The sequence below is a fragment of the Dermacentor variabilis genome, chromosome 4 (assembly GCF_050947875.1).
Source record: "Dermacentor variabilis isolate Ectoservices chromosome 4, ASM5094787v1, whole genome shotgun sequence".
NCBI classification, from domain to species: domain Eukaryota; kingdom Metazoa; phylum Arthropoda; class Arachnida; order Ixodida; family Ixodidae; genus Dermacentor; species Dermacentor variabilis.
The window spans coordinates 46,996,261-47,015,428 of NC_134571.1; the positions used below are offsets into that span (position 1 = coordinate 46,996,261).

At 48.1% G+C, this 19,168-nt stretch overlaps 1 protein-coding gene across 1 annotated transcript in view; it reads left to right on the forward strand.

Annotated features, from left to right (window-relative positions):
* The first annotated feature begins 5,098 nt into the window (after nt 1-5,098).
* The window catches only part of LOC142579063 (uncharacterized), a 70,553-nt gene continuing 56,483 nt past the window's right edge, over nt 5,099-19,168 (forward strand). The window contains exon 1 of the mRNA XM_075688886.1: nt 5,099-5,559. Within this exon, the coding sequence (XP_075545001.1) occupies nt 5,533-5,559 (27 nt within the window). The 5' untranslated portion in view covers nt 5,099-5,532. The remainder of the gene's footprint in view (nt 5,560-19,168) is intronic.

Sequence of the window (19,168 nt, forward strand, 5' to 3'; positions counted from 1 at the left end):
TCAGAAAGAAATGTTTTTTTTTTATTCCACTGTGAGCGTTCAACACTTGGCGCTTTCCGAAAGAGCTCAGCATTAGCTCGGTAAGGAGCTTGGAGGCTATTTGTCATTTTACTACGTCGGACCTGTTTGCTGGACCCTGGGCGACATGGATCGGAAGAAGGGGAAGTTTAATCATACGAATACAGACAGGTCGTCCTGATGCACGTTCCTCTAGGTGGCTACTCGGCGCTGGGGGAAGGGAAAGAGGGAAAAAAAGGGTAAAGAAAGAAGAACTGACCAGCACCGGTGTTTAAGAGACGCTCAGTGGAATTGAGAACTCGCACAGGCTGCACGACTAGCAGACAGTCAATTTTCTTTAATGAAAATTTGAGAAGTTTGCCGGGCGGCACACCTAGAAATTTACTCCTGATGGAAACGTTGAGAAGTGAAATAGTAAGCACGGTGCATGTCCCAAACAGAAAACACTCCCCAACGCGCAACATGCAAAATTGAAGTATCTCGTTGAGACCAAAGTCTCGTAGAAAAGTTGAAATGCGCCTTCATATAGCGCGGAACACACAGTGGGCACTAGACACATTAAACATTTTTGCACCCTTAAGAGAGCTGCTTGGTCCCATAGATAACATCCTTGCCTTGAAGGGTCTAAAATTTGTTTAATGAAATGTATTTAAGGAGAGGGTGGTGCCTATGTGCGGCGCCGGCTACTCCTCTTCTCTTACGTGATAGTTATCGTTAGAAAGTTGTCAACAATCACCAAACTGGACAAATAAGCCTATGAACAAAGATTCACGTACTAAGTCTTGTTACGTTCGACCTGCAGGGGCTGGCGGTCTTCGGGGAAGCGACCGTCGAAACCTGCCTGGCCCGCTTCGGCGACTCGCTTTGTAAAGACGACCATGTGCCGCGTCCCCAACCGAACGGCGCCGGGATGTCTAGACGTAGTCGGTGGACCAAATATTGTTAGTGGATTCGCCGTCACCGTCACGGTTTGTTTGGAGCGGGGGAACTTCTGGAAGAACGTGTTTTTCAGCGCCGTCTCATGGGCCTTAGAAGTCGTCAGTCAATGGTCAGACGCGGCGGCCACTGTCTGCGGGGTCAACTCTGGGATCAAGAGGCGTGTCTGCGAAAACCTCCTCACCTCGATGTGGTCAGTGAAACCTGTGCGGAAGTGAGTGTCTAAACGCTCCCCCTCAAAGGCGATGACTTTGGACCTCCAAATTGGTCGAAGGTTGAACGGCCGTATTCCCTCACCTAGGGATCTAGGGAGGACATAGTCTTTATAAGCAGCTGTTGCGCGGCTGCTGAGTGTGCATTCTCTTTCAGTCATGCTAGACTGATGAACTGTAACGTTCTCATGTAGATACAGTAAATAAATCCCATATTCCTCGTTCTCGATGAGAACAAATCCTTCCCTTCAACAACGTCCTCAGCGTGGATGAGTTAGACGACGGCCAGCTACCATCTATTTCTTGCCCGACCCCAATTCTTACAGTCTCAGTACTGCAATGTAAATAAATGTTCGCGCAACATAAGAGTTCACATAGCATAAATACTCACAAAACCGAAATGCTCACACGCAACACATGAGTTCACACAGCATAAATGTTCACAAAACCAAGATATTGACACAGAAGACGTTGGGCACTTGTTTCTTTTTACTATTTACGACAGCGAGCTTAAACTACACCCCCAATAAGTAAAGCCGTAGTTGAAGACTGTGTACTAATTCTAATCACCAGGGTGCGGAAATGTGTGACTAACTGCGATGTGCCACGAGCAGTGTTCCCCTGTTCGCACTTCAATCGTTGAGCCTGGTGCATACATATGAAGGCAAAATAAAGTGATAGATAATGCTCCAAAGGTGTTCACAACATCGGTTTTGCCACTAACTTTGATTTCGTTAGGAAGAAAATGAAGTAAACTTTCGGTAGGATTTGCACCCCCCCCCCTGTAAATATACAGAATCAGCGCTTACGAGTAACGTGTCGTGGTGTAACCAGTGAATTGTGGGCATATTTTGCTAATAAAAAAAATCAGCCATACGCTGTATTTCAAAAGAGGTGATAACCCATTTTCGACAATTTTATTTGATTTTCTCACAAAAGAATGGATTTACGCAACTTTTTTCACACCGCTCGGTCGGCGCTGTGATGATGATGACCATGACATGAGCATCCGCTTCAAATCAGAGCAGCGGCACATCCCAACAAGCCCGTTCTCTAACATTTTAGAGTGCAGTTCTTAGGCGCCCCGAGCGTCGGCGTAACCGAGCGAACGAGCACAGCGAAAGATGAAAGAGTGAACGCGGCGCACAGCGGGGGATGAAAGACGCGAGGAGGAAAGCGGAGGATGAGGTTATGGCGAAAAGGCGAGAAGAAAAGGGTAGGGCGACGACGATGACTACGAGATGGCGTCGGAGTAGCGCGCGTCATCCTGGAGGTCTGTCAACGGCGGCTGCTGTGAATCGCGCTCACGCGTCACCCACGAGCTGGCTCTCGCGACGTCCAGATTAGCGAGGCAGTCTTCGCTCCACGCTTCGTTCCATTTGCAGCGTGCCGCACGAGACACATTGTCCGCGCCAACCAATATATCGCGATATGAAAACACGTATAGAGCTGCGCTCAAATTTCGCTTTAGGGGCCCGGTATCGCAAACGTCGGTGCATTTTTTAGTGTGTCTAAGTATTTAGTCTCGTATGCTAAGTTACACGATTTAGACAATGTAGAAAGTTCAGTTCTCTTTTCCATTGCGACAAAAATTTTCCAGTCTTCTCTTACTATATTGTCCACTGCAGTTGCCGAATTCACAAAGTTTTCTGTTCGTAAGTAATGTTTGTCATTGATCGGCCACCTTCGCTAATATGTCCGACATGACGATTGGCTCACTTTTTTCTTTCTTACGAATACGCCTGGTGTAAGAGCGTTTTGAGAATAAGGGCACAGAGAGAGAGAGAGAGAGAGAGAGAGAGAGAGAGAGAGAGAGATAAAGAGGAAAGGCAGGGAGGTTAACCAGATATCAGTCGCCGGTTTGCTACCGGCGACTGATAACCCCTACCTTCCATCCACTGGGGATGGAAGGTAGGGGTTAGAAAGAGGACTGAGCGGAAAACGTTAAAAAAACAAAGAAAAACACGCATACACGGAGGCACACACACACGAGAGGCGTTCCAGATTTGTTTAAAACCCAAGACCTTCGGCAAGGCTTACTTCCACATCTATCGCTAGATGTACACGTATACTGTGGTGTTTTTATCGGAACACGTTGAATGGTTTCTGTAGAATTTCCTCAACGTTTTGCAGGAATCCTCTTTATACTGCCCACGCTCCTCGTTTTCAGACATACTGATGTGGCTTCGAAGAGTTAGGTGCTGTCATTTGAATTATCACAGAGGGTTTTCTTTATAATTTTATTCTTTGCTGTTCGATATAGTACTAGTTTTATGGCTGGCTCTACCTCCATTGCGCTTATCCGGTATGATGTTTCTGCATCTGTGATTTCACACTGAACACTCTTTTCTCTGTCGGTGTCCACGACACCAATAGGACCATGGTAATGGTTACTGGCTAGTTTCCTAGGCTTGTACTGACAAAAATATTCTTACGCTAGGAGTGTTAGTTAGCGCTAGTGTAAGCCAATTCCGATGTTGGAAGCATTATTAGCGGCCACTGGCAAACTGCACTTAGGAACGAAAAACATTGCGAATTCGACCGACCGAATTAACGAAACTCTTTGTTCGTAAGTGCCACTTGCCATTGGATTGTCGCCTTCGATAATATTGTGTCCAGCATCAGGATTGCCCGAAATTTGGTCTTACGAATGGTCGCAGCGTTAGCATTATCGGTGAATACGGGCCCTGGTTCGTTTTCTCCATTGTCAGTCAACGCAGTCCCTATACAGGTGCCTAGATAACCCACTCGTCCACCTATTTTCCTTTGCATACATCAGTCGTTTCTCGAACAAGGTTTTACTATTTGCTTCCCAAGTCTAGAACGATGCCGAGCTCATGTCTCCCTGTGCTCCCTCATATGTGGTTCTTCCATGCGCTCCCAACGCTGGTATTCCAATGGCCTTCTCATTAGTGTGCAGTTCAGAGTGTACTTCAGATTTTAAGCACAGCATCGACGTAGCGGACGTAAGCCCTGGAACCATTACCCCACCGCGTTTCTCCCGCCTTTCACTTTGATTACGTCCATGTCTTTCCGTTTGCCTGTTTCCCTCTTTCGTCCATACTCCTAGATATTTGTACTCACCTGCCCTTGATACATGACTTCCATACATTGTGACCAGATTATCGGTCATTTATGTCTGCATCAGCGCGACTTAAAACAAGGACCAAGAAACGGAGGGGACACCACACGGCGCTCACTTTCATCATTATCATTCATTATCATCATTATCATTCAACAGACGTGTCATAAATTGACACGAAGCCTGATTTCTGTGCACTTGTGGAAGAGTCGCATCCACTCTGTGCCGGTCTGCGACTCAAAGCAGGCAGCATTGCCCGGCAGAGTATGACCTCCGACATGGACGGCGCAGTAGTAACCGACCCCGTCCGAAGCGGGCTATTTGAGCTGCGGAAGTATTGTTTAGTCCCTTCAGTCGTCAATTCCTTCTGCAATTAAATCGCCTCCTGGCACTGACCAACAGAGAGGTAAAAAGGCAGAGATGGTAAATAAAAGCCAGGAAGGTTAGCCGGGACTGAGCCCGTCTGGCTATCCTGCACTGTGGGAAGGAAAAGATTACGGGGAGACCGTTGCGAGGATACCTAGAAAGGTAATTTAACATCCCGACTGGTTCAACATTCGCTTTTACGTCCCTCTGACAAACTGCCAAGCTCAGACGGACGGCCGCGGGTGCTGAAGGATCCGTTGAGGACGGGTCCTTCAGCTCGGAAACTGACGCGCCGGAAAAGCCGGGCGAAGCTTCGCCGTCGGGTCGTTCGGTCGGTCGGTCGCGTTTGACGCCTAGCGTTTTGCAACGCGACCCGGTGACGGCGTCTCGCGCGCGCGCACGCTTGTTGTCGTCGTCGTCGTTTCGAAGGGGACGGAAGAGAGAGAGAGGAGCGGACATGCTTGCCAGCATCGTCGTGGAGGGTGGGCGAATCGGCCGACCCGACCTTCGCGCCGGGCGGCTCGTGTCATGAACGACTTCGCGCGGCGCGCTCTTACGTCGCTGCTGCCGCCGACTCCTTTCTTCTCTCGCTGCACGCACCACGCCGGCACATCGTCCTTTCTCGGCAACACCCCTCTCTCCTCCCTCCCCGCTCCACCCGCGCGGCGCTGCTGCCTTCCGAGAGAGCTGTCGCCGCCGTCCGTCCGTGGTGCGCGGTGGAAAAAAAGCGCGCCGGTCCAGTCGCCGCTCGGACATCGCTCAGCGGCAGCGGCAGCGCCCCACCGACCAGCGTCACCCTCCAGCGAGTGAGCGAGAGCCGTGCTCTGTCCACAACCACCGCGCTGCTCTTCGGCCCGGCAAAACCCGTGCACATACGTGCAGCCAGCGAGCCAGAGGCAAGGCACCCTCAGCAGAGAAATGCTCCCCACGGCGATGCTTCTCCACGTGAGTGCCGCCACCCGACCGCCGGCCCATTTGCCTCGTTTCGGACGCTTTAACTTCGCTCCTTTCTTGCTTTTCGTTTTTTATATTTATCGCCTTTTCTTTCTATCGTGCTTTCCTTACTGCTGCTTCTTCCTGTATGCTTTTTTTTCTTTACGTTTGCTGCTACCCTCACGTGTCCACGCGTGCGCAAACAACGGTCACACCAGTGGAGACACTGGTGCGATGAGTACTACTGCGGAAGAGACGACGAGGGATGGAAGGGGTGTTTTCAGGGAATGCTGGAAAGGGTTGCTTTCTGTGCGATAACTTTCTTTTCGTTCATGCGTGCACTCGCCCCTCGCTTCCCCCGAGCACCGACAAGGCCGGCACACTGTAGCGATTCATTTCGCTCGATTCCATTGCTTTCTCATCAGATACCGTTCATGACCGCTACTGATCCTTGTGATACCGTAGGCCGAGCCTTACTCGGATCAGTGACGAAGCGCGAGATTAAGGAATGACATTGGAATAGAATCGTTACGTATTCCTTTCTCTCTCAATTCTATTCCTCTCTTGACATCCACCTTTCACGACTGGTCGATCCTGGTGGCGATAACATAGGAAGGCAGGCGCCTCTTCAACAACTGACGAATCGCGGAACGGAAAAGTATTGGGATCGCCCAGCATTCATAATGTGTCGCGTAAGCGCTGCGCGTGGTGGGCCATCGCCGTCTCGTTACCACGTTAATCGCTGCCTTTAGTGTGGTGCGCCTCAACGCTGGCCCCGGAGGAAGCAATCTTACGTAAGACAAGTTTTGTGAATGCATGCTCAGATCTTCAAGAGACGATGTCTGTACAAAGCTCGGGGGGGGGGGGGGGGGGGGGGAGTGCGTTCGCTGCTGGTTCGTTGAACTGAAGCGAGTGTGTTGTCCACAACTTTGTTTGTGCCTTTGCCCTTTGACAATAGATGACTCTGTTTGCGCAAATACAATTTTTTTTATATTGCGCACTTCTTTGGTGTGATATTTAAGCGGAAGGTGCTTAGGCTCCTCCTAAAGTTCCTCCTTGATACAGGGTTGGGAAGGAAATGGTGAGCAGTATGGGCCGTCGAGGTTCGGAAAGCGCGCAACGTACTGGACTCCGAGTCAACTTCTTTCTGGAAACTGGTGTTGTCAGTTGTACTTCGAAGTGTTTCAGATCGTATCGCGGTTGGTAGGTGGCGTTCAGGCGGAGCAATTGCCGGCAACTTTTGAAAGGTTCCGCCTGCGGCAAGCAACGCCCTTTCTCTTCCTCCTGCTCCTCAACAATTGGAATTGAATTGCAGGCAAAATGTAGGAAGAGTAACTATTTATGGCGCTGTATTCATGACAAAGAAAGACATAGACTAGCAGTAAATTCGAAGTAATACGGGTACGTATTTACAGTAATCTCTTAAGATATAGAATAGTTACAAGAGCAAATGCCAGCCGAACGTGATGCTGGACATATTAGCGAAGGCACTCGGCCAATGGCAGGTAGCACTTACGAACGAAATATTTTGTGGATTCGTTCGTAGTTTTCTTGCTAGCTCCGTTTTATTATCATTTCTTTTTTAAGGTTCCATAATGTTGTGCCTAATTTAGGGTCTGCAAGTAAGAGCCACCTACTGGTCGACGTTCATGAATGTGATATCCACGCGAAACTTCTTCTTCTTCCCTGACTTCTTCCCTGACTTCTTCTTCTTTCTACTTATCAACTGGCACATCTCCTCACGTCTTGCCCCACTAGAGATGCACGTAGAGTTTTGTAAAGGTTGCAAGTGAGATACTTCTGGCAATTCTCGTGAAGGTCAGCACCGATCGAGTTCGACAGAAATGTAAATTTCGCGATTACTTTGTTTCGCGTCGGAATTCCACGCTTGCTTGCCTTCACTACCGGCAACTATAGTAATAGAAATCCCGGCTAGTACCATTTTGATACGGGCTCAAAACAACGAGTACTGATTTAATGGCATAAAAAGTTTCACAAAGTGCTAAGCGAGCAGCTTAAGCGTAGGGATTTGGCTGAAACTTAAGCTCGAAATTTTTGCTAGGGGTCGACTCGTCTTACTCTAAGTTTGATTCGCTTGCTCGATTCTTAGTACGCTGAACAAGTGTACTTTAACCGAAACATAGTCCAGTGTTTGGCAGAAGCTAAACTGCAGCAGAGGAAGCAACAAACGTGAAATAAAACATGCACTCGTCTAAATATTAATACTAAAAATAGAACTTCTGGCCATATGGGTCTCTTTTTCTCAATATCGATGAAAAGCTATGCCTATGTATTAATCATCTAAACAGTATGCCCAACACACCGCAGCGTTAGAAACGGCTGAAATTTAGGGGCACAATGACCGAGTACACATGGCTCGTGCAAACTCTTGGCCGCCTCTAATCGGAGAAAATCTTCCGGTCGCGTTGGACGGCGAAGCTGTTCGGGGAATCTATCGGAAAGGAATGTGGATCTCTGGAGGATAGGCCTATTTGGGCTTACCTGAAAAAAAAAAGTTTTGCTAGCTTAAGCATCTCAAATGCTCTTCTGCTGCCTTATTAGTCTCAAACAACACGCGTTCTTTTCAATTACTGGACACGGATGTAATACTTGCATAATATCCAACGTTACACAAACAGTTGGGAAAACAGTAAGTGCCACGTGAGGCGGACTCCTCAGTTGCTGACTATCAACTGGATTGCTAGCTTGGTAGTCAGTCCAGCGTGAGGAGGAGTAGATTTTAATGAACAGAAAGGAGGAGAGGTCGGCCTGGAGAGCGTGTCCAGCGTGAGCTGATACTCAGCACTTACGTTGTGCGCTTCCCTTTGTCCTGTTTTCTGCGCCGTTTATATAATGATAAAAGCAATTAGCGCAACTTCATACACTGGGGAAAATGCGTTCATATGACGAGGAATTTTCATGTGGCATGCGCCACCTAGCGAAGACCAGAAAACGTGCGTAACTGTCCGTTTGATTCTTTTTGGATCTGCAAAGCGGTAAGGTAAATTTTCTTGTGCCGCATTAGTTAGGTCAACTGACTAGCAAGTAATTCTGTCCTTCTCCTTTTGCATGGAAAAAAAAAATACGCGAAAGCTTCCCTGAATTTTGACACGAACGTCGTGCGTTGAGGAAGTACATTCTTCAATAAAGGATGGATCACCGTGTCACACTATGTGCAGTCTAACCTTCCATTTCTTAAGCTGCGTTTCAAACTTGCAGCTACCTTAACCCTTCAGTGGTCGACGCGTGACATATCAGCAATAGTTGTAGCGCGTGCGTAAGCCACTCCTATATTACCTTCGTAAGAATTGTCATCCATAAATTATTGTCTTTCGATAGCGGCCAGGTGGGTCGACTGACGGGTTGGTGCTTCCTTCGCATGCGCATGTAGTGACTGTGATATCAATTTTATCCCCGTCATTGTGCGACACCTAAGTTGATATTCACCACTTCTATTCGGTGTTGTCGATCTTCCCATACACATGTCTGTGGTTTGTTCGCTTGCGTTTCCGTACCGTGCAACTTCTCGAGACATGATTAACCTTTTTCCCACTGTAAGCTTGCGCGGTTGCTGAATACCAGCGTTATCTCCAGCCGAAGATACCCTTAGATATCTGCGAGGGCCCCTCACGGCTTTCGTGTACAGAAAGTGGTAGGGAACTACGTCCGTGTTTCACATTGTATAATGTATGTAGCAATAGAAGTGCGGTTCACGTCGTATCCTCAGCTTAAATGAGGCCGGTGATTACGCTGGGAGGGGGGGGGGGGGAGGGTCGACTAAGCAATCGGTCGCTATACTGCAGGACAAATGTACCGCATGCGATCCGAATCGTTCGGTAGCGGCCTTCAGCTCCGGAAGATCGCCGTCATCAGGGCGAGGCGCGACCGTATAACGTCGCTTCTCGCCCTGACCCTTTCTTCGCTGCGCGTACCGCGTTTTTAAGATGTCACGTCCTACGCGCCGTGCCACATTATAAGAGTGCAGCGTAGTAGAAGCCACAGTTCGATGAAATAACTTGCGACGGAATTCACGGGGCTTTCGTATGTCAGAGCGGTACATCGCCAACGCTATAGTCGTTATAAACCATTTCGCCGGTCCGTATAAAAAGCCCCTGTTGTTCCTGTTAAGTTCGCGGACTGTTTGTGGCCAAATTCTGTAGGCGGCTACATACTATCAGTAGTATGTAGCCGTATACTACTATCGGTAGTATATGGCCGTAGGTTGTACAACACCGAGTGCCATAGTATGTATGTAAGTACATACAAGGTCATGCTCTCAGGCAGTCTATAGACAGCTTTCACGTGACTTCACGGATGCCGTATTCACACCCCATTCATATGTTCCAGTTCACTGTTGCCGATAAGCCGTAAACAACTGCGTAATATTAAGGTCCAGCCTCTCGACAACTGGCACTTTAACATGGCGGTTGTGATCACATAGGTGCAAATAATCGCTTGTGGGTATGTTAACTTGCAGCCTTACACCATTGGCCAAATGTTGCCTATATGGTGACTGTAGGGTTAGGGTAAGGCTAAAGAATTATGTACATGGGAACGCATAAAGTAATGTCCGTGAGCACTCTATTCACCATCTAGGTCTATTTCTAGATTAACTCACAGTGATTTACACGCCACGTCACAGGACCGCACGATGTCCTATCAAGTTGTCTAGCGAAACGGACGTCAAGGCTGTAGAAACCCACGAGCCACTTAACAAACCTGCAGCGTTGTGAAGTGTAGTAGGGACTGCCATACCTGATATTCACCTTCCAAGTATTAAGGGTCGTGTAAAATGCGAGGAGAGAGTGGTATGTGCGAGAGTTTTAAAAGGGGATCGGCGTACTCGCCAGCTTCGGCTTTCGAGGCGGCGTGTAAACGTTCCCGAATCTGTGAAGACTGCGAAGAGACTGGCGATGATGAGCAGTTCGCACTGCCTTGCTGTTCGTTATATCACGGAGAGAAGCTTACTACTCTGTGCCCTGCGAAGAGGATGATTTTCACAAGATTGTGTGCTGTATTTGTTGCGTCATGGAGGTCACGAGATTCTTCGACGGGATGTCTCGCGCTTCCTGCTTAATTGTATTTCATCGTGACCGTGAGTGTTTACGAGTGTATGGTGATACGAATTCATATCTGTGAAAGAGGTGCTACAGGCGGTGCGACTGCCAGCCATGATTGCCAGCCACCACCAGGCCCCCACTAGATCTTTATAAGATAGCTACAGCGCCATGTCGTTTGTGTAAGGGTTTGGCCTACAACAGCAACAGATCGTAGTGACGTATGTCACTACAAGCTGGGGTGTTTGTACAGGTCAGGAGTTTTCGCTATAGTAACGATGGTCATGATTAACAAGTTTCGCTTTTGCGCGAAACACGAGTCATTGCTGGATAAACGCGCGCACCATGAAATGAAAATCGGTGTTTATCGCATAGCCCTGCCTTGATGAAGCAATGGGGAATGTTAGAGCGTGCTCAACCCGCTTGTACCTGTTTTGTATTTTATCTGCGGCGCCAAGACGCAGGCGGCGTATACGTGTAATAGGTGGCAAGTCGTCAATCCTCCCCCTTGACCACATGAAGTCAGGAGTAACGTCTGAAAAACCTCAAGGTCTCTGTTAGTATACGTTGTGCTCAACACAAAGTCGTGTTCCGATCAATAGACACACGCTCGTCTCGGGCCGCGTCATTTCGTGCCACCGCTACCGCATAGTCACCGATTCAGCAGCAATCATCTCCGTCTGGACATTACGGGTTAGCCTCGGTAGCAGGGCGATACCTCTCATTATATATGCGATGAGTCGTAAAACAAAACGCGCACTCTCTGAGGCCCTCCCGCCGCCGCAACAACGGTGTCGCATGGTCAAGCTCAGTCGCGCCGCGTCCGTTGGCGTCGACCGATCACTGCCTCTCGACGTCTTTCGCCAGCGCTGCTTTCTTACGCGGGGAGGAATTTTCTGCTCCAACGGTGTCTTGTACAATGTTTCACCGCTGGCGTGTGCATGCACAAGCGTAAAGCGTCGTGCTCCTGCGTAAATCGATTGCTTTTGTACTCCTTATCATTTTCTTTTTTTCATTTTCTCTTCCTGCGTGTACGTGCTCCGGTATATACTTCGAGTCCTGGACAGATCATTCATCCGTGCCTTTTAATGCGGTTCCGTGGTCGCGCTATGGAGCGCGACCTGCAGCGGCGACTGTTCGTGCGTGGTCGCGCAACGATTTCTCGCTGGCGTCATATTACCGCGCACGGATGACTGCGTTAGCGGCGATGCGATAGCCGTGGATGGTAGCCATTGGCCAAAACGACGAAGTTGATGTGTTCTTTTATTATTATTATTATTATTATTATTATTATTATTATTATTATTATTATCAATATTATTATTATTATTATTTTGTCGCGCAAAAGGAGGACTCCTTTCTTCGTTTTGGGGCAAAAAACGCGATACCGGCGATACCGTATGCGATAATGTTCTTTTTAAATCGAAGCTTTCTTTGCCTCTGTTCTCCCATTTTGCTGGCGCTGGCTACCAGGTTTCCTGCCGATTATACAACTTGGGTCACGGGGTGTGTACCACTGGGTGTGTGCCCGAATGCGCAACCTGGGCCACGTGTTTTTTTTTATTGATATGATATAAGGAGATGTTGGGGCGCAATTTAAGGCGCCGGCTACTCCTTATCTTTTGGGTGGTTCCCTCATACATCATTCAGGGTTCAAGGTTACATATCAAATAATCTTTTCACACAAGCACCAGGACTTATCACGCAACGTTTCCACAGGAAGGCTATGACGTAAGGAACACATGGTACATACAATATACATGGTAAATGTCTCCACACTTGTGTAGTCCAAAGTCTCAAAAGTACAAACGATACTGTCGCCTAATAACACATTGTCTAGTCAGCGGGTGTTACATACATCGTGTAAGTCTATTATCACATACAGTCACAACAGAACAGTCAATATAACATAATTCCCAAACAGGTGCATATATAGAGTGACATTGAAATGAACAGAACAATGAAAGCGCTAATAACGTCCAACAATGCCGCTGTCTTCAAGAAAAGTCTTTAGTGCTTTTAAAGCACTCTTCTGCAAGGCCGTTGTTGGCCAAGGGCCCAAAAGTTTCCTTAAACTAAAAGGTCTGTGGTCTAATTTAATTAGCGCTGATTTAAGTCGCCATCTTGGTGTATCGTGATGTGGGCAATCTAGAAGGAGGTGATATATATCTTCATCTACAAATCCACAATCACGTTCGGGGGTTTCCGCTCGGCCAATTCTGTGTAAGAAATGCTTTTTGTAGGCAGTGCCTAGCCTTAATCGATGAATAAGCGTTTCCATAGTTCTATCTAATGACAATGAAAATTTGAATTCAATAAATGGATCAATATGGTATAAGTCAGAGCTCTTAGAATTCTGGTCAAACCAAGTGTTCCTAGACTTGTTGAAAGACGTTCTCCTTATAATGCAGCGTAATTCATTCTTTGATATTGGGAGCGGAGCCGTATCATCTTTGAGGTGCGCTTGTCGTGCGCTTGTCCCCCTTTGTGCTGCGGAGTGATGTTAGAGCCGCCTGTGAATCGCTGAAAATTACCCATTTCAACTGGACAAGCGCATGCGGGTGTGTGAACGTTGTTGGCCGATACATGCGATACAGATCGAGAGAAACCGATCTGATATCGATGAGTTGATCCGATACAGACTGCGCGGGAAACCGATATCGTCTTTCCAGTACGGTCTCTGGTTTTCTAAAAGCGCAGCCATTTGCGTAATTCGAACACACAGAGAATAACTGAGCAACCAGCAGGCTTTCGCGGCAAGGCGAGGCAAGGGATTTAAGAAGTGCTAGGGCAAAGACGGCCAGATGGGGCTGGCGATCGGTAACTCGGCACCACTCATGCACTATACAGCGATTCAACACCACATCGCCACTGAAATGTCCTGCCACATCGTAAGCCATTACGCACAACAGAATTCCTATATACCATCTTCCTTCATCCCTAGTTTGTACGCCGACGAAGCATAATGTAGGTCGAAATCAGTAAAATACGCGACAGGAAGCTGACCTCAAGTGGAAACCGCTTACTCTGTTTGCTAATTTTCTTCTTATGATTTCGTGTGGAAAACCTGTTGAACGAGAGCGCTGACGGTGACTCAATCTCGTTCCGTTTCTTCTGAGCCCTAGGGGCTCAATGTATATATCCAGAACGCGCATCTTTTCGAATGCGTCGACGCCATTTCTTTCTTTTTTCCACGAAAGAAAAGAAGAAGAGAACAGGCTAGAAATGACCTAAGAAGGTGCTTCTGTGTAGCAGTTGCCTAACTGTGCAAGGTTGGGAATGGCATACATCCGGTAGCAACGTTCCGCTGGAAGCGGTGAGGAGAGCTCATCTAATATTTTGAGCACGACTGGCCTTTGGTGATCGGCGAGTCCGCTAAGCGTAGCTGCCGAGACCATTTATGAATCGTCATGCTTGTGCTTCGAGGGAAATAAAGACACGGTGAACGGAAAAGATCGCTATACGCTGTCTCGCTTGGAAAGCACAGAGTTATTCGTTGAGCCCACCATATGTGCGAGTTGATTTTAAAGTGGTCATAGTTACGTGTGCTGCAGATTACTTAATCTCTAGCTGCGAGGAACGTCTACTTATCGATGTAGACTCGTAAAAAACGCCCCCGTGTCACGCTATGCTCAGTACAGCTTTGTCCGCTTTGCGCCTTCGCGAGCAGACGATGCTGGCCACAGCTTACGACCATCGTGGAGAAATGAAGTGAGTTCGAGTGCCAACGTCCGTTATAAAGAGAGGGAACGGTGGTCGAGGAAGGGTTTATAATAACGCTATGGTGGCTAGAGTAATAACGCGATTGATTTTAACCTGTCCAATGGTATGACCACACTTCGGAGGTCTAAACGAACCGTGTTCACATACAGCTATGTCAGTGTGTCACTTTGAGAACCTCTGCTGCTGTCGCAGAAATTGATATCAGAGTCGTGGCAATTGTTGAAGCCCCCATTTTCTTTGTACGCTTGCCCCCATCAAAATGAGGCCACTCCTGGAAGGCCGGCAATCGAACCCTCAACCTCAGTAGCTGCTGAAAGCCACAGCAGCTGAACCAGCGCAGCGGGTCATCGCTGCACCGTTCGTTGTGTACATTATATTTATAGGGTGCCACAGAGCGGGCCGGGCGGTTGTGCTCGTGCAAAGCACGCTGTGGGAATATAGGAAGGCGAGGTGTTTGATTAACGACGTGCAGACGGTGTCCGTTTTTTTGCCGACGTGCAGACGGCGCTCACTCGGCCGCTTCCAGATTTCCGCGCTCTCCGCGTATTTTCGGCGACGAGATAGAGAAGCAGGGCTCCTTGACGCGCAGCGTCGTGTTGCGGTGTGGCCGGACTAGATTGCGCCACCGAGCATGTGTATGCTCTGCCGAAGACGGTGTTCCGTGTTCCTTTCTGGGGTGTACGTGCGTGCGGTTTTGCTTGTTTTGTTTACCTAGTTAGGACAAAATTAATGGCCTCTCAGATCGTGCGCAAAACGAAATAAGCGCGTTGAGATTAGCCACACGATTAAGGAGGATATAAGTGCAGTCGACGCGATTATGATGATGCGCATATTAAAAGAAAAAAATATAAAGCGATCACAGAAATCGTGAGGTAGAGGTCCAATTTTAGTCCCCGGCGTTATTGAACATAATATACAGGGATCGTAGTACTCCGTAGGCTGCGTCTACATGCGTGCTGTTATGCAATGCGCATCGTTTCGGCGTAAAATGTGCCACTTTGGGCCGAGTTCATATCGCTTGCTAGGTGTGGTCTAGTGTGGCCGTAGGGATTACTGCAGGGGTCGAGTGATCGAGGCGCTATAGGGGGGTTACAACTCAAAGAGTAGAAGCGAAAGAATGTGTTTTTATTGAAAGGATGGCCTCAATGCCTCAGCGTTTGCTTCCGAGTTACGGTTCTCCTCTAAACCACAGCGCCGGTGACTTCCGTTTTTCTGTCATCGTCGTGACCTTCACCTGAGAAAATCGGTCACTATGCAAAAGCATCACAGGTCTTTCTTAAAGTAAAAAGCACTCCCCCCCCTCCCCCCCCTCCCCCCCCCCCGAAGAAAAGAACAACAAAAATAAACCTCTATTATTTGCAAACGCGAGAGCAACCTCAATATTAAGGAGGTAATTGTTTCACTGTTTCGTTTGATTCAGTCGAAACCTCAGCAGTCATGGAGGCATTACGGAATCAGGGTGTAGATGAGCCATATGTAAAGATACTGGAAGATATCTATAGCGGCTCCACAGCCACCGTAGTCCTCCATAAAGCAAGCAACAAAATCCCAATAAAGAAAGGCGTCAGGCAGGGAGATACGATATCTCCAATGCTATTCACAGCGTGTTTACAGGAGGTATTCAGAGACCTGGATTGGGAAGAATTGGGGATAAAAGTTAATGGAGAATACCTTAGTAACTTGCGATTCGCTGATGATATTGCCTTGCTTAGTAACTCAGGGGACCAATTGCAATGCATGCTCACTGACCTGGAGAGGCAAAGAAGAAGAGTGGGTCTAAAAATTAATCTGCAGAAAACTAAAGTAATGCTTAACAGTCTCGGGAGAGAACAGCAATTTACAATAGGCAGCGAGGCACTGGAAGTCGTAAGGGAATACATCTACTTAGGGCAGGTAGTGACGGCGGATCCGGATCATGAGACGGAAATAATCAGAAGAATAAGAATGGGCTGGGGTGCGTTTGGCAGGCATTCCCAAATCATGAACAGCAGGTTGCCATTATCCCTCAAGAGAAAAGTATATAATAGCTGTGTCTTACCAGTACTCACCTACGGGGCAGAAACCTGGAGGCTTACTAAAAGGGTTCTACTCAAATTGAGGACGACACAACGAGCTATGGAAAGAAGAATGATAGGTGTAACGTTAAGGGATAAGAAAAGAGCAGATTGGGTGAGGGAACAAACGCGAGTTAATGACATCTTAGTTGAAATCAAGAAAAAGAAATGGGCATGGGCAGGACATGTAATGAGGAGGGAAGATAACCGATGGTCATTAAGGGTTACGGACTGGATCCCAAGGGAAGGGAAGCGTAGCAGGGGGCGGCAGAAAGTTAGGTGGGCGGATGAGATTAAGAAGTTTGCAGGGACGGCATGGCCACAATTAGTACATGACCGGGGTTGTTGGAGAAGTATGGGAGAGGCCTTTGCCCTGCAGTGGGCGTAACCAGGCTGATGATGATGATGATGAAATAGCCGTGACGTTGACGGTGAGTGCTTAATTTCCTAAATGTTTTGTCTAATACGAAAGTGACGAGTTGACGTTAAACATTGCCTTACGTATACCATAGCTGTTTGTCTGCGTAGTTCACAGAACACACAGCGAGATGTGTTTGCTTGAGTCGTCGCGCGCCATTCTTCATAACCTCCGAGAAGGTTAGTATTGTCATTGCCTCACACGGCACATCACATCGAGGCACAGGTATTAAACTTCAATTGAATTATGGGGCTTACGTGTCATAACCACAATAGGACTACGAGTCACGCCGTATTGGGGAACTGTGGATTAATTTTGACTCCCCTGGTGTTCTTTAACGTATGTGTGCCTTAATTTAAGTGCATGAGCGTTTTCGTATTTCGTTCCAGTCGAAATGCAGCTGCCGCGACCGATATCCAACCGGCGACCTCGAGCAATGTCATAGCCGCAAAGCTACCGCGGTGGGCACAGAAGTGTTGATTTGACGTGCGACCGCTTCCGTAGTGAACCGTATGCTGTCTTAATGCAGCTTTGGAGTCTGCACGCCTAGCGTCAGTCGTCAGCTTAACACATTTGCATTTGCATTTGCAAACACCGCTGTCGTGTTTATAGTATAGTAGCGTATCCTTGCCTTCCCACGTTATCTCTTTCCTAGGGAAAGGAAAAGGCAAAGTAAGCTTCGTTTTAATTCGTTTATCTACACAGTTTTTGAAACTCGGGAATGAACAACATATTCAAAACAAATTTTTCCTAGCGCCGAGTCCTTCTCGCTGCGAAGCCAGTGAGCCCGTAATCACGGCTTGTCACTCCATGCTGTTGTCGCGCCTTCCGCGGAGTGCTGGTTCTTCTGCGTCTGCTGTTATTTATTTATTTAGTTATTTAAATTGTGACATTGGAAATCTCAAAGAATATGTCAACGGCCTCCTCAACAACGTTTAAATGTTGAATAAATGAAAAGTTTAGATAAGGTGAAATATTCTTTAGGCATAGAGGTTATTCGCTGTGCCACACTCACAGCAGTCACATGCACAAGGAAACGAGGAAACATGACTTTTGTTCGAGCTACAACAGGGAGAAAGACCGAGTTAGGGATGGCGCTTCGGCCTGTGATATATATATATATATATATATATATATATATATATATATATATATATATATATATATACGAAAAAAAGCAGGAAAGGAAGTTAACGAGAACGGAAAATCTTGTTCGCTACCCTTAGTGGGAGACCGAGGGCAAGGGAAGGTAGAAACCAAATAAAGTATAGTATATAGAGTGTTATGGGCAGCACAGGCACACATGATCACAGCCGTTCACGATCGTGGCAGGGAGCTATCACATCACAGGGCCACGTGCGGCGCAATGAACACCCATTAAGGCTATGACCGTTTGCGCATGGTTCGTCGTCCTGAAGTGTATACTACTGCCTTCGTCAGGGCGTTCTGTTAATTAAACTATAGGAGAGATTCCAAGCCCGGCGCTTCATTCTGAAGTCTTAAGATCGAGTCGGGGTTTAATTAGGCGTCGTGTACGGAGAGTAACGTGCTTTCTATAGCTGTACGCTTGCACTGACCGTGCTCGCATATTGCCGGGGCAAGGCGCGGCGTGCTCCACAAACCGCTCTACATGTTCGGCTGTCCCAACTGGGTCAGTCTCGTACACAGAGGCGCTTTCCCTTTCGTTGCGCCCAACTTCCGCTGCTGCGGTCGTCGTCGGGCTCGTGGAAAACCGCGTGTCGCCGGCGCACGCTCTCGGAACCGTAAAACGCGGGCGTTTCCTGCGCGCTGCCTGGGCGGGTTTCCCCGCGATCCGCACCGCTTGCGCGGCGCGCGCCGCCTGTCACACCTGCACCGCAGCGGGAGACGGGCTTTCATTGTTTTCATCGCTCTCTTTTGATCCCCTCTTTGTGTTCTTACTTGCATTTTCCCGCTTCGTCGAGCACTTAAGACACGAGAGACTGGTTTCTACAGTCCTGGTACAACGGCAACAACATTGCCGCTACCTCTTCCTTGCCGGAACGCACTGCAACGATACGCCTGGGATAATCGCATAAACGTAGCAGGAGTGCAGAACCGCAAGCTTGCCAACGTGGGCGTTGGTCCCCCTCCCCCGCTGAGTTCATGTATAGTGCCGGCTACGAAAGCGTTGTAAGCGTTTCGTGAGATCCACGAGTATTGATACAGCGTCCGGTCGACGTTCTGTGCGCGTGCACTATATCCTGCACACGCTTTTTATGGAATGGCGCGCAAGGCTGGCATGACAAAGAAAGGAACGTACGGGACTCGTGCTCCTTTGTGTTACGTGTCCCAAGACCTGAATGCAAACCAACTGCGTTGGTGTTACTCCGGGGCGCCAAATCCAGGAA